The sequence below is a fragment of the Schistosoma mansoni genome (genome assembly GCF_000237925.1).
Source record: "Schistosoma mansoni, WGS project CABG00000000 data, supercontig 0194, strain Puerto Rico, whole genome shotgun sequence".
Taxonomy (NCBI): Eukaryota; Metazoa; Platyhelminthes; class Trematoda; order Strigeidida; family Schistosomatidae; genus Schistosoma; species Schistosoma mansoni.
This window is the reverse complement of record NW_017386072.1, coordinates 316,976-331,872: the sequence shown is the minus strand read 5'-3', so window position 1 is coordinate 331,872 and position 14,897 is coordinate 316,976. Positions and strand designations below refer to the sequence as shown.

The window sequence follows — 14,897 nt, the reverse complement described above, 5'->3', positions numbered from 1 at the left end:
ACAATGGGTTAACAACTCATGGCAACCCTTAGGATTTTTCTTGAGACGGTTGCTAGACGCTGAATCTAGGTACAGCACGTTCGGTAGGGAACTCCTAGCTATGTGTTGTGCTGTACGGCATTTCCAACATTCCATCGAAGGAAGAGAATTCACACTTTTTACCGATCACAAACCTCTTACCTTCTCTTTAAGTTCATCTTCAGACAAGTACTCACCGCGAGAGTCTCGACAACTCGACTATATTTCGCAGTTTACTTCAGACATACAACACATTTCTGGAGCAAACAATGTAGTCGCAGACGCCTTGCCTCGAATAAGTTCCTTGAACAGTTTCCAAGGAATCGACCTTCTTAAACTCGCTCAGCTTCAAAAAGAAGACATTGATCTTCAGCATGAGTTATCCTCGACAACTCTTAAACTAAGTATTAAGCAGACGGGAACAGGTAAGGAAACCTTACTTTGCGGCACATCTACAGGTAGGGATCGTCCAATAGTACCAAAACATTATCGACGCAACGTCTTCAATACGTTGCACAATCTTTCTCATCCAGGTGCTCGTGCAACAGTCAAACTTATAGCCGAACGGTTTTGCTGGCCTGGCATGAATAAAGACGTGAGGGAGTGGGCACGCTCCTGTGTTAGCTGTCAGAAAGCTAAGGTCATAAGACACAACAAGTGTCCCTTAGGCTCTTTCAAAACCCCTGACGCTCGTTTCGACCACGTTCACCTAGATTTGGTAGGACCCTTACCAGATTCAAACGGATACTCATATCTCTTAACCTGCGTAGACCGTTTTACTCGATGGTCAGAAGCAGTGCCGATTAAGGACATTACTGCTGAAACAGTGGCTCGCGCTTTCGTCGAACGATGGGTAGCAAATTTCGGCTGCCCTTCCACGATCACTACAGACCGCGGACGCCAGTTCGAATCTGGACTTTTCCGTTGTCTGACCTCACTATTAGGAATCACGCGCTTCCGAACGACAGCATACCACCCACAAGCAAACGGGTTGGTAGAACGTTTTCATAGACAACTTAAAGCTTCATTATCAGCTGCAAACGTTTCACAGTGGACAGACGCTCTTCCACTCGCCTTGCTAGATATCCATAATGCAGTGAAAGCTAACATTGGATACACTGCATCTCAACTCGTTTACGGAACGACACTCCGACTCCCAGGAGAATTCGTGGATCCTTCAGTTTCTTCATTGGACATGGATCTAAACTCTTACACGAGTAGGCTTTCAAACGCTATGCGTTCAGTTAAACCTGCTCACACTCGACCTCAATCAACTGATGTTTCCGTTCAACCCGAATTACGACATAGTACACACGTCTTCATTCGTCGAGACTCACATCGACGACCCCTCGAATCAGCTTACGAAGGACCCTTCAAAGTTCTTCAACGCGAACCTAAGTACTATGTAGTCGATAAGAACGGTACGAACGATAGCATCAGTATCGACCGACTCAAAGCAGCGTACTTAGAAGGAAACCCTAGCTACGTCGATTTTCCTTCGGTACAAGCAAACGACACAGCTACTACACTCGTAGTACCCTACACGACAGCCGACACACAACTTGATACTTCGTCAACGTCGATAGATAAACCTAAAACAACGCGTTCTGGAAGACGAGTAAGATTTCCAGAACACCTTAACGAATATTGCACGTAGGACATAAGCTTTATCTTGAATTACCCTTTCATAGTTTATTATAAAATTTTTTTTAATATGCTCATTTTTTTTTATTTATATAAAAAAAACAAAAAAAAATATTTTTATCTTTTTTTGAGCGTATATATATATTTTTATATATAAAAAAACCAAAAGAAAACCTTTTTTCCGATCGCTTTTACGCTTTTTGTAAGTGTATTAGTTTATTCATTTTTTTTCCCGCTCATCTTGTGTCCCTACGCAAGTACGAGTGTATTTTTGACATGCACTCACACGTTCTATTTTTCCTCTTTTCCAGGACGGCTGGAAAAGAACGACGAAGTTTCGCAAGGAACCGAAATTTTTCATTGTACTATATTTCTTTATTGCTATGTTGTACATTTTGGTCCCATAGTTTAAGGAAAGACGACCAGACGCTGCTAAACAAAGCAAGCTATCGGAAGAGTGTTTACCAACGACAAACTCGTTGGGTTTAAACTTCTGGCTGGTCACGTCTTAGGGGCATCACTACCTCACTAGGGGGGGAGTGATCTGTAGCTGTAAATAATTCCCCAAAATCAATAGCTTTCCAAGTGTTCGACATTGGATGCTGACCACGTTGTTTAAGTGGACTTGTTTAGCTGAAGGCTTTCGGTCATGCATCCGTACCAGATCAAGTAGCAACTCGGCGTGGGACACAGCTCCTACGTTTCAATAGTCAGTTAAGAACGAACGCCTCTCGATATATTGGTAACGTATCAAATATATCTTTCCTACCTCTTCTCGTCTGACTCCTGATTTCTGTTTGGCCAAAAGGGTTTCGATTATAGAAGGTGCTACTGGTAGCTAATTGTAAAGTTAGAATACTAGTCGTATCCTCACAGTAATCAAGGGGCAGTCAAGTACACAGGACTCAATTGTCCTCACAAACATCATATCGCTACATATGCTTTACATTAATTTTTATCTCATGAACTTGATAACCCTGCCATTGTTTTTGAGGCACTATCTATGGGGAGGCTTATATGTGCTGCTCAATGTCCAGCGGGTTCAGTGAGGCTGGTCTATCCAAGTGTTCTTTAAATCCCTCCATCCATCTTTTCTGCTGTCCTCGGGCTTCGTTTGTTAAGTTAGCAAAAAATAGCAATGGTGGATTGGAACTTGAATAATAATCAGTTACTTATTACTATTTATTTATATTTGCGTAATGACGACATAATTATTCGGAGTTTGACAACACCTTAACCAGTAACACCTTTTATAATCGAAAAGTGCCAAACCAGTGAAGTTAGCAGTTAGAAGCAAACGGGGTCGAAGATATATTTGATAGGTTGTCGATATATCGAGAAGCGACCAATCTAACCTGCCTAGTAGTTTTAGGAGATTTGGAGCACGACGTACCCACTCGTAATTTGGTGCGTATACGTGCCCAAGCGCCTTCAGCTGGGTGAATGCAGCAAAGCTAATGTGGTCAGCATCAAATGCCGAAGACTTATAAAAATATTGATTCAGAGGATTCTTCTGCCATTACAGACGCAAAAAGAACAGAAACTGGATATCAAATTGATTACAGGTAGAGAGTAATGAAACAAGAAATATATAGTTTTTCCATTGTGATTATAAAGCAATGAATTTACATATCGCTACAGCCATTCCAGACGAACGGGATCAACTGAAAGTACGATCACCAAATAAAGTAGTCCTTAAAATCCATAGTGTTATGCTAAACAATCACAACAGTAGTCACAAACCTCAACAGCTTTGAAGAAACAAGAACTTCGAAAATATCCATCCAAAACATATCTCGGATACGAATCACTATTACAACCCAGTACTCTTTATCAAAAGCGCGCTTTTCGAACGGGAAGTTTAGTCCTAACGTGATTTACATTTCTCAAACTTTTGCTATGTTCTTACGCAACAAAAGTACCATTTCCGATCTAAAGAATCTATTCTGAGCTATACGTTCGGTAGATTACTTCTTTTTTTGTGTTTCACTCAAATTAATAGTTAACTGTAGTTTTGCCTCAGCTCACTATCGGTTTTTTTTAATAGTTTTCACGTAAAGACTAGCTTTAGCTTATCGTTAACTGTCTTTATACATTTTTGCCAGTTTTTGTTTACTGTGTGTTTTTTTAACGGTCCTAAATTTACTGCTTGTATTTGTAAGACAGTCTAAATCACTAGCCATGAAAAATTCATGCAAAAGACCTGGTTGCCGTTTTGCCGTTACATCTGGCATGCAATGTGACAACTGCAAAGGTTGGTTCCACGAGGCATGTACAGATCTAACAGCAGCAGCCTATAGCAGACTCAGCAAGTCTGATCGTAGGTGGGTATGTGTTACCTGCAACACTGATACGGTAGTTATGTTGGGTACCATCATTACTTTACTAGCAGGTCTGAGAGATAAGTTGTCTAAGAATTTGGCAAATGATAGCATCATGACGGGTAACAAAGCTGGAACGCATAGGGCAAACAAGAAAAAAGATACTGACAGGTCGGTTATCGACGGTGCTGTTAACAGCACGAGTGATGATGTGCTGAAACTCAGCACCATCTTAACATCGACTGTCATCGACTCCCTCAGTAAACTTGGGTCCCCCAGGGAACAGTCCTTGAATGAGACAGTGGCTCCCAAAAATCCTGTAAGTTGGACTCACGTTAACAGGAGTAATAAAGCCCAAGAGTCCCCGCCGAAACTGAACGTCCCAAGTACCGTGCGGAAATCAATTGATGCTTTGGCCGTACAGTATACCCCCAAGACTGTCCGCCCGGTCATCACTGAGCCCAGGAATCGAAAACGCGCCTCGACATCCAAACAACAAGATACCAAACCTAGACGCCCTGGAAAACCTGGGAAATCAATTACGGTTCGTGACGACTCTGTCATAATCATGAACCTTATTGACAACCCCGACCTCCCTCTCAGTTTGCAGGACAAAAATGATAGGATGCTCTGGGGAGAATTAAACAAGAGGCTTGAACTCCCTAGAATAGAGCCTTTGACCGTCACACGGCTCACTCGGGGGAAGGACTCTAACCACCTAAACCACCCGAGGCTGTTTCGTGTTACACTTAAGAATGCCTCCGACGTAGAGGACGTCCTGCTAGCCAGTCACTTACTGAAGTCCGGTGGGAACGTAAGAATACTGCCCGACATACCGTATTCTGAACGAAGTCTCATCCGGAACATCCCTAAGGAATCTCGCGAGGCGTTTTTCCGTGGACGAAATATCATTGTGCAAGGTGTACCGGAAAATATGGACCCAACTCAAGCAAACTCTGATATTCGGGAATTGAAATTCATTAAGCATTCCTTAAAACTCAAGGACATATTGACCCAACAGGTAATGCGACTAGCCAAGAGAGACGGAGACTCTAGGCCCCGGCTGTTGAAGATAACCTTCCCCTCCTCCCACATGGCGGCTGCAACTCTGGAAGCATTTCGTGCCAATAGACGACGGTTGCCAACTGGCATCCATATGCATCCGGATAGGCCCCACGACAGCAGGATCAAGCACAAACGAAAGCTGGAGCTGACAATTCCACTCGTGGACTGTCTTGATCATAAAAAAACGTGTAAAGGACAGGGACTACCAACTCGGTAAACATCGTATAGGTAGGCTACCTGTCCACTCACGCAAGGCTCATATAGACAAACAGGGAGAAGCTCACGCATTCCAAATTGAAAGCATAAACTGCCTATACACGAACGCCGCGAGCTTGCCAAACAAAATGGATGAGCTACGTGGACTTAGCAACGCTAATGATGCCCATCTGATAGGAATATCCGAAACTTGGATAACGTCTCAGTTTACGGACTAGGAGCTAGCAATAACTGGAATGTCTTTATTTCGCAACGACAGAAAAACAGGAATGGGGGATGAAGTAGCACTATACATACGGTCATGCCTGGATGCGCACCAACTTCACAACCAAGAGTTTCTCAGTCTTGATTAGTCAGTATGGTGCTCAGTAAGATTGTCTACCACCTCGAGGTGTCTAGTTGGGGTCATCTACAGGAAGCCCACTGCCGACATCGAGTATGACAATTGTCTGCTGGAAGGATTAACTCGCTCTACGCGTCTCGGATTCTCCCAAATCCTGATTCTAGGGGACTTCAATCTTCCTAGAATCAACTTCGTGGAACATACATACATTGGAGGTGACAACTCTACTGAAGCTCTGTTCTTCAACCTCATCGGTGACCTGGGATTATTCGAAAGTGTGAAGTCGGCAACTCGTTGGAGAAACAGTCAGACGCCGTCGCGCTTAGACTGGGTATTCACAAATGAAGAATTCCTAGTTGACCACCTCTCAATCCTGGCTCCCCTGGGGAAAAGTGATCAAGCCGTCTTATCATTCAACTTTGTCAGCAAAACGGAGCTACGATATCCTACTAGCAACAAGCGCTGGAACTTCAAACGGTTGAATGTGTTAGCTTTACAGGACTATCTACAACAGGTGGATTGGGATGTTCGCCCTCAACTTGAAGTGGATGCTCATTGGGATTTTTTACTGTACACGATCTTATGTGCTACTGAGCATTCAGTTCCTAAAATGGTCCCAAAAAGCTACAAGCAACCTCCAATCATCAAGAACCGCACTCGTCGTTTGCTAAGCCGCAAAAGGCACTGTTGGGCTGAATATGAACGAACTGATAACAACGGCGCGTTCAGGCAATACAAACATATAAGGAACATATGCACAAAGGCAATAAAAGAAGATAGGCTTCAGTTCCAGACCAAGCTTATCGATAAATTTGTCTCCAATCCGAAGAGCTTATTCAGTTACGCAGCTTCTCTTCGACAAGGCAAAATTGGAGTTTCCCAACTGCTTGGTCCTAATGGCCCGACCAATAACGACAGTGATGCCGCTAACCTTTTGGCTGAACAATACTCTAAGACATTTCAGCTGGCCCACATCAACGATACTGACGAAAGCTTCACCTGCACCTGTACAGGACTTTCCGAAGTGGACCCGAGTGCTGACCTGGTGCTCCGTAAACTGCAGCACCTAAGAAAAGACATTTCTCCTGGTCCGGATATGGTTCTTCCCGCTGTTTTGAGGGAAGCAGCTTCAATCCTGGCGACACCACTTAGCGTGATGTTTGCACACTCGCTAAGCAGAGGCAAACTACCGGAAATTTGGAAGCTGGCCCACATCACACCAATTTTCAAAGGAGGTCGACGCAGTGAACCCTCAAGCTACCGACCAGTGGTCCTTCTCTCCATACCTTCCAAAATTATGGAATCCCTAATATACGACGGTTTACTAGAATACTTATCATCCTCAAAGTTCTTCTCACCTCAACAGCATGGTTTCAGGAAAGGTCATTCTTGTATGACCAACCTTCTGACTGCGGTGGATAGATGGGTAACCATCCTTGATCGCAAGGGGAAGGTTGACGTCATCTACCTGGACTTCTCAAAAGCTTTTGATAGGGTCAACCACGCATGTCTTATCAAGAAGCTTGGACGATTGGGTATAAAACCCCCTTTGATTGATTGGCTCTCTTCATATTTAGAAAACCGACACTTTAAGGTCAGGGTTAACTTCACTCTCTCTCAGGCTATGGAATGTCCTAGTGGGGTCCCCCAGGGCTCAATACTAGGACCTCTTCTCTTCTTGATTTATATTAACGATCTTCCTCAACAAGTTTCATCTGACTTATTGCTTTTTGCTGATGATGTGAAACTTTGGAGAGAGATACGTAATCATAATGATATACTAGTTCTTCAGGAGGATCTGACCCGACTTCAAAGTTGGGCAGACGACAACGGACTTACCTTCAACACTTCAAAGTGCAAGGTAGTCCATCTGAGACATGTTGCAGACTATAGTTATAACTTAGGTAACTCCCCTCTAGAAGTTTCCCAAGTTGAAAAAGATTTAGGAGTGTTGGTACCTTACGACCTGAAATCGTATGCGAACTGTGACAAAAACGCCTCTCAAGCAAACCTCGCACTGGTAACATTGAAGCGCATTTTTGGCCAGTTTGACGGTAGAACCTTCCATATAATCTTCAACAGTTCTATTCGTCCCCATTTAGAGTACGGAAACATAGTATTTCCTCCCTCCCTCCAAAAGGATAAGGACACTCTGGAACGTATACAACGTCGAGCCACGAAATCAGTTCGGCGACTCAAATTCAAACCTTATGAAGAGCGCCTCAAATCACTCAACCTTTACCCGTTAGAGTACAGGCGTTTTAGAGGTGACCTTCTTATGACTTACAGTATCCTTAATACTTCTGGTCATCCCCTTAAACATCTTCTTAAGCTTAGTCACAACACTAACCTAAGAGGTAACACCCAGAAACTGGAGACTCAACATAGCAGAACAGACTGCAGACACAACTTCTACTCCGTTAGAGTTGTCAAGTGCTGGAATTCGCTGCCGACTGAGCTAGTCCAAGCGATCTCCCAGGAGTCCTTTAAGAGGAAACTTGACTTATTCTTAAGGACTAAGGATACCATATTATTATGATTTACCAAATTCTTTTTTTCCTCTATTATCGTTCATATACCTAGGTTTTTGCCTGGAGGTATTGGTGATCCATTGCTACCAGACACGGAAGCCCGTTAAGCGAAAGCTTTTTCTATTCCGTCCTCAACCATTTGAACCATTTGAACGAGGAAGAGTGGCTTTTAAAAAACCATCGCCGATTATTTAAATTCAAGGTCGTTTCGAAAGCCTGACATCAATAACTTATGTCAGTTTATGGTGGTCTTGGAAACCTAGCAACTTGAATTCTTTTAAAATAATACGAAACAAATTCGTCTGGAAAAACTTATTGATTTTAAAACCTTGTGCCTGGTCACCAATAAAATCGAAATTCATGTCACCGATCTGTTGTATATTTATGTACATGCTTCCTTCCTTGTCGTACTTGATTTTTTAAGTCTGAATTAAAATTAGCACGAAAATGAGTGTATACGGCCTTTACGTGATTAGTGAATCTGGTTCACTACAATTTTACTATGACCATTCTGACGTTAACGTCGAAGTTGAAAAGAAGTACGATTTCCCACTCCCGTTCCATTTCAAAGCTGTGGATGGCCGTATTGTTGTGGATTTTGGTGCATGTGACGATGTAAAAATAGGGTACACTGTAATATCTGTTGACGGCATTACAGCTAAAGGGACATCTCTGGAAGACAACAGGGATATTTTAAAAGTAAGTAATCTTAGCATTCATGTGTTTTGTGCAATATAGTTACATTCAATTTCAAAGTATTTTGAATCGGCTAAGGCTGGGACAATGTGTTCATTGATGCGATATTTTGAGGCAATTTAAAAGTAAGACCCAAGTAGTTCAGGATTATACAAACTGAAAGCAAGTAATCTCGACTTATTTTTTTTGAAGTAGGTGCCTAATGTCCGAAGATACTAGCTTTATTCATATGCCCACTTTACTATCCCTACTGTTGATGCACCAAATCTGATTTAGGTCTCGTAACACAAATCGTGAATAATGCCGAGAACTATTTTAGTTGCAGCAAAAGATCACACTGTCCCACCTTTTCAGGTTTGCGTAGTAAGAACAGAGGGCCCTCGTTATTCCTTTTTTGGTATGCTTCTGTGAGTCTAACCCCTTAAATAAGTCAACTAAATGTGCGGACACCACTGCTTCGGGTAACGGGTGCAAAGAATCGACATCTCGGTGTAAAAACCTGTATGCCATTGGTATTTTGTTCGTCCTTCGCTTTTCTACTCGCCTGCTATGTCCTCTGAGTTTTCCCAACCTGGTAGGAAAAAAGAGGGGATATATTAGTTTCAAAATCACTTCTTATTGTTCTATACATCAAAATCAGATCACCTTTCAATCAACGGAATGACACTGTAAAAAGGTTTAGCTTTTCAAGCCGTTCTTCCTATGGTAAACCCGAGGTTTTGGAGTTGCTTGGGTAGGTGCCCTCTTTTTCTAGGATATCCGAGTCACATTTTGGACGGGGGCTTGTAGCCTGAACGCAGTTTTCAAGTTTCGTTCTCACTTAGGTTGTGTATATTTTAGCGAAATAGTAGCATCTAGCTTGGTGAATATCTGTCTTGAAACCCATAGGGTTCAAAACCCCTTAGCTGAAACCTCACAGCAGTGGGCCATGGTCTTTAGGTCATGACTCACTCACCCCAAGATCCTTAGGAGACCAGATCACGGACGCAAGCACTTACTCTATGTTGTACCTGTTTATCTTTGTATTCCCAAAGTGCCTGTAGACACACTTGGCCACGTTGATAGGCATCAGTCATTTTTTGACCAACTAATCAGAATATCTAGGTCTCTGTACAGTGCGTTCGCATTTGCGTCTTTTGATATATTCGCACCAGATTTTTACATCATCAGCGTATAGTAGCGTTTGGGACTCAACCATATTTGAGAGTTCATTTACATACAATATAAAGAGTAAAGGACTAAGGACAGAACCTTCTGGTTCTCCACTAGTTACCGGTTTCAGTTATGAACTCAAATTTCCTTCTTTCATTACCATATTTAGCGCTCAACCTCTTCACAAATTCCAGGACTCTCTTCACTCGAGGGGTCAGTCAGTCAGTCAGTTACAACGTAGGACCAGGCACATATATGCATCGGTCTAAGTTGCCATACCTCGTTAGCACAACAAGGTGAACAACGCATTCACAAAAGTAGTTAATTTAGTGGTGTTAATATATCAAAGAAAGGTTGTATATAAGGATATAGCACAGAAAGAAAGACATATATGAAGCAATTTTAATCTCAAGATTTAAGGGAAGATAAAGAGTGTATACATCTACACCATTGTGATCGATTCTGAGCTATGTCACCTAAAGTCTCCAACCATTGGTTACGATAGTCGCGCGGACCCCAACCAAGTAGTCTGCTAGTCGGCTTAGACCAGTCCCGGAGTAACAATTTACATTTAGTTTGGGAGAAACGCATCCCAAACATCCTGGCACTGTTACTCAGTTCACTGGAGAGGACCTTGAAACGGTCAAAGAGCGCACATCTCTATTTCTATACTCCCCACCAATATATTTCCACGCACTTTCTGCTTTCCGAACCTCTAAAGAATGCAATTAATTGTCTTAGGATGTATGACCTACCCACCAAAAAGTGGCAAAACTTTCAACCACCAGCCCAGTTCACTACTCTGGGTCCATTTGATGACTTAGTTTTATTTATTTATTTACCTAAACACACAAACAAGGGTACTAGCAGGTACTAGATATATATGTGCCTCGCAAATCATGTGATTTATGTGAGGGCTGGAATACTGCTCGGGTGCCTAAGCCGGAACAGGTGGTTTTCTTTAAGAACCGCTCCCAAGCCTTTGACCTTTAGGTCTAATCTACAAGGCAATGGAACAACGTTAGGAGACGCAGTCCTATGGTAGTCGGTAACCAACAGTAGGTTCATATGCTGTTTAGTCCCTCAGGATCCTGGAGCCCATGTGCACCATTGGTTTGGAATCAGGGTTTTTCAAACTTCCCTAGGTGGATCCTCTTCAGTTCTTTAACTTTAAAACAATCACTTCACTCACAATAACTTAAGATACAAGTCAAATTTGTTATTGATGTATCTAATAAATATATAGAGAGTACGCTGTTAATCGGTTGTAAACAAAGATTCAAAAACCTGGTCTTTTCAATGTTTATGGTACTAATAGTCCAAGGGAGACTTCTAGCTAAGTATTAATTTTGTCTGGTTATGATAGCTGTCTTCTAGCATACTGCCATGTTAATTTCTAGTAACCACTTTTTTTATACTGAGGTTTACCGTTTGAGAATCTGATAATCAGTGGTTTTCTGTTTGGAGGTTTTTTCAGATAAAGACAACTTTCCACTGACTATCAAACTTGGAAGACCTCGACTACGTCCAAACGACCGAATTCACCTTGCTAGTATGTTCCATCCGTTACACTCAATGGCTCGACTTCTTTCCCCGATTCCGGATTCCAGCTTCAGCTTTGTTTCTCCGGCTAATGATAAGAAGGCCCCACGAGTTTGGAATTCCGGTATCCAAACTTTGGAAACGGAATGTTGCCGTGTTCATTGTTTCGAAACCCATACCGGTGTTAAGTTCTTACTTGTTACTGATGTTAAATTACCAATGGCTTCTCGCGAGGCTCTCCGCAGGGTGTACGAGGCTTATACAGATTTTGTGTTGAAAAATCCCTTTTATGCTCGGAACCAACCTTTTAATTACGAATTCTTCGCTAACCAAATAAAAACCATATGTGACCAAGTTGAAAAGGGAATGTATGTAATTAACTAATATTTTATTCCTCTACTGACTTTTATTGATTACTTGCATTCCACCAAACATATCATGTAGCTATCTTTTATTTTTGTTCTGACTTATTACCAAGCCATTGCTCATTACAATTTTTTTTCATTTGTCCTACCCATTACCTACCTCAATGTTGTACGCTAACTAGTGTAGGAGTGTGTTGGAAAAAGGTTAATGGCAGTTGAATCAGTATATTGCTCATAATGTGTGATCATTAGTCCAACATGTGCAGGCTTTCTTGGTTTCGGCACTCAAGGTAATTATAATCGATAATTTAGGAGTATAAGATGATATGCCTCAAAATAGGTAACAGTGATCTTCATGTATTCACTTTCGTCTTCCTTTTAGTAATATACACAGGATTATCCCTAATTGTTCATTTCAGTAGATTCTCTTGACTTCTATATAAGAACTCTCGTCTAAATTAGAGCGAATAGTTTCACAGTATTTGAGCGCCGAGTTGATGTAAGACATTAAATAGGAATAATATATATTTGTAAAATCTCAGCGAATGAATTTGTAGTAAATCCAACGTTTTGCCTGGCAATCTGGTCCAAGCTTTTTCAAGGAATTATAATCAAACATCAAAATTATCGAATATAAATAGGTATATGGTTCTCCGGGTTCATTGTACACTGAATAGGTCATCCAATCAACGTTAACAAAGTCTAAACTAGGTATGTGTATTAGTGTGTAAGAGATGTGTGATGTGAAATGATAAGCGTTAATATAACATATTGTATGGGAAACGTAAGAGGTGAAAGGAGAAATTACATTCACATTAGATATTGTCTCTTATCAGTGAATTTATAAGGAAAACATACAATTTGTAATATGTGATATGAATCATATCTGTCACAGCATGTATAAAATGAAGATAATTAAACAAAAATAAAAATAAAAGAGTGTAATTTTTAAAAACTGTATGTATGTGTCATTTTTAATGTTCTAGTGAATTGTTTAACAAATTCCGATAAGACAACTGATTAGAATCATTGAAAGCAATTGTTGTCATTTAGATAATACGAAATAGATAAAAAAAAAACGTTAAAGAGTTCAGGTTGTTACTTATTAATGATTAGCTGCCATGGCACTGCTAATTGTATTCCATCCCTCCTATTAATATTGTTTGGATTAGCCCAAATGTATAGGGCTTCAGCTGTTTGCCTTTCCTTGTAAGAATTGAAATCTTTTTGAAGGATTTTTGTGTGAACGAAACCAATTGTATGACCCGATTCTATCGAGTGTAATGCTATCGCTGATTTGTTCTCTAGTTTCCTTACATCATCTGAGGATTTAGGAATGTGTTTCAAACATTGTTTGTGTTCCTTCACCCTCACATTCAGTTGTCTTGATGTTTCACCTACATGTGTTGCATTATAGTCACTACATCTGATTTCATAGACACAATTTTGTTGTTCTTCTTTGTGAATTGGATCTTTAATTCTTACTAATTTTGATCTTAGAGTATTGTTTGTTCGAAAAAATACTCTTATATTTTGATTATTTAAGATTCTTCGAATATCTTCCGAAATTCCTTTCCGATATGGGATCACCACTGTGTTAACCCATTCCTTTTTCTGTAATCTTTTTGTATTAACAATGTCGTCTTTTCTTTTAATCTTAATTATTCTTTTAATAAAATCTTTTGGATAATTGTTCATAATTAAGGTAGATGTAATTAAATTTATTTCCGTTTTTATATCATTTGGTTCAGTGACAAGTTTTTGAGCTCTTGTAATCATATTTTTGACTACTGTCACTTTGGTTGAGTGTGGATGTGCCGATTTAAAATCTAGAAATTTTTCTGAATTTGTCGGCTTTCGAAATATACTAATTTTTAAGCTATTATTAACTTTCCTTTCCACTAAACAGTCTAGGAAAGGTAATTTGTTTTCAGGAGATTCCAACTCTTTGGTGAATTTGATTTTTCCATCAAAGTTGTTGACAAGTTTAAACAGTTCGTCCAAATGGTCTCGTTTTATAAAGACAAAAGTGTCATCTACATATCTTAACCATACTTTTGGTGCCTGAGAACACATTGAGATGGCACTAGTTTCCAATGAATGCATAAAGAGGTTAGCAACAATTGGGGAAACCGGTGATCCCATAGCTACACCTTCTGTCTGTCTGTATAAATCCCCTCGAAAACTGGATATAGTTGAACGTAAACATAGATCTAACGCTCTAATAATATCCGAGGTAACTAGAGGACAGCGCTGTTTAAGATCATTGTCAGAATCTAATAGATTATATATAATATCTAATGTTTTCTTAATTGAAACATTAGTGAATAATGAGCAAACATCAAAACTTGCCATTATTTCATCTTCTTCTATGTGAATATTAGAGATAACATCTTTAAAATCATTAGAATTTTTTATTCCGTGTTTGATTGTGCTTTCATATGGTTTAAGAATCTTAGCTAGGTATCTAGAAAGATTGTAGGTTGGTGAATTGGTATAATCAACAACAGGTCTTATTGGGACATCTGTTTTATGTATTTTTGGTAGTCCATAAAATCTGCATGGTTTGTTGCTTTTCGGATATAGAGAAAACCATAGAGATGGTCCTAGTTTCGGTTTTAAAGCCTGTAGCATTTTGGCTGTTTCGGCTTTCAACTTATTCAAAGTTGCTCTACATTTGTTAATCTTGATTTTTTCATAAGATCCAGTGTCGAGATGTTCATTGACTTTTTTCTCATAATCAGAATTATTCATAACAACAGTGGTGTTTCCCTTGTCAGCTCTCATTATAACAATTTTTCTGTCTTTACGTAACTGTTTTAAAGCACACATTTCTTCTTTACATAGATTAGGTGTATTCGGTTTTTGTTTCAATAATACATTTGAGATTTTAAACCTCACTGAATTCGCTTGATCAGTCGGAATATTGTTTAAGGCAGGTTCAATAATCGGAATAATTTCAGAGGCCATAAGTTGTGTTTTGCTCAAATTGTAATTGGGACCT

The 14,897-nt window shown here is 40.2% G+C and overlaps 1 protein-coding gene across 1 annotated transcript; it reads left to right on the top strand.

The window, feature by feature from the left end:
* Positions 1-8,585: 8,585 nt before the first annotated feature.
* On the top strand, positions 8,586-11,912 carry Smp_028940 (synbindin, putative; the record flags this gene model as incomplete). Its single annotated transcript, XM_018794020.1, has 2 exons — positions 8,586-8,837; positions 11,454-11,912. The coding sequence occupies 2 exons, from the start codon at positions 8,586-8,588 to the stop codon at positions 11,910-11,912; spliced, it is 711 nt and encodes a 236-aa protein (XP_018647107.1).
* Between the last annotated feature and the right edge of the window lie 2,985 nt (positions 11,913-14,897).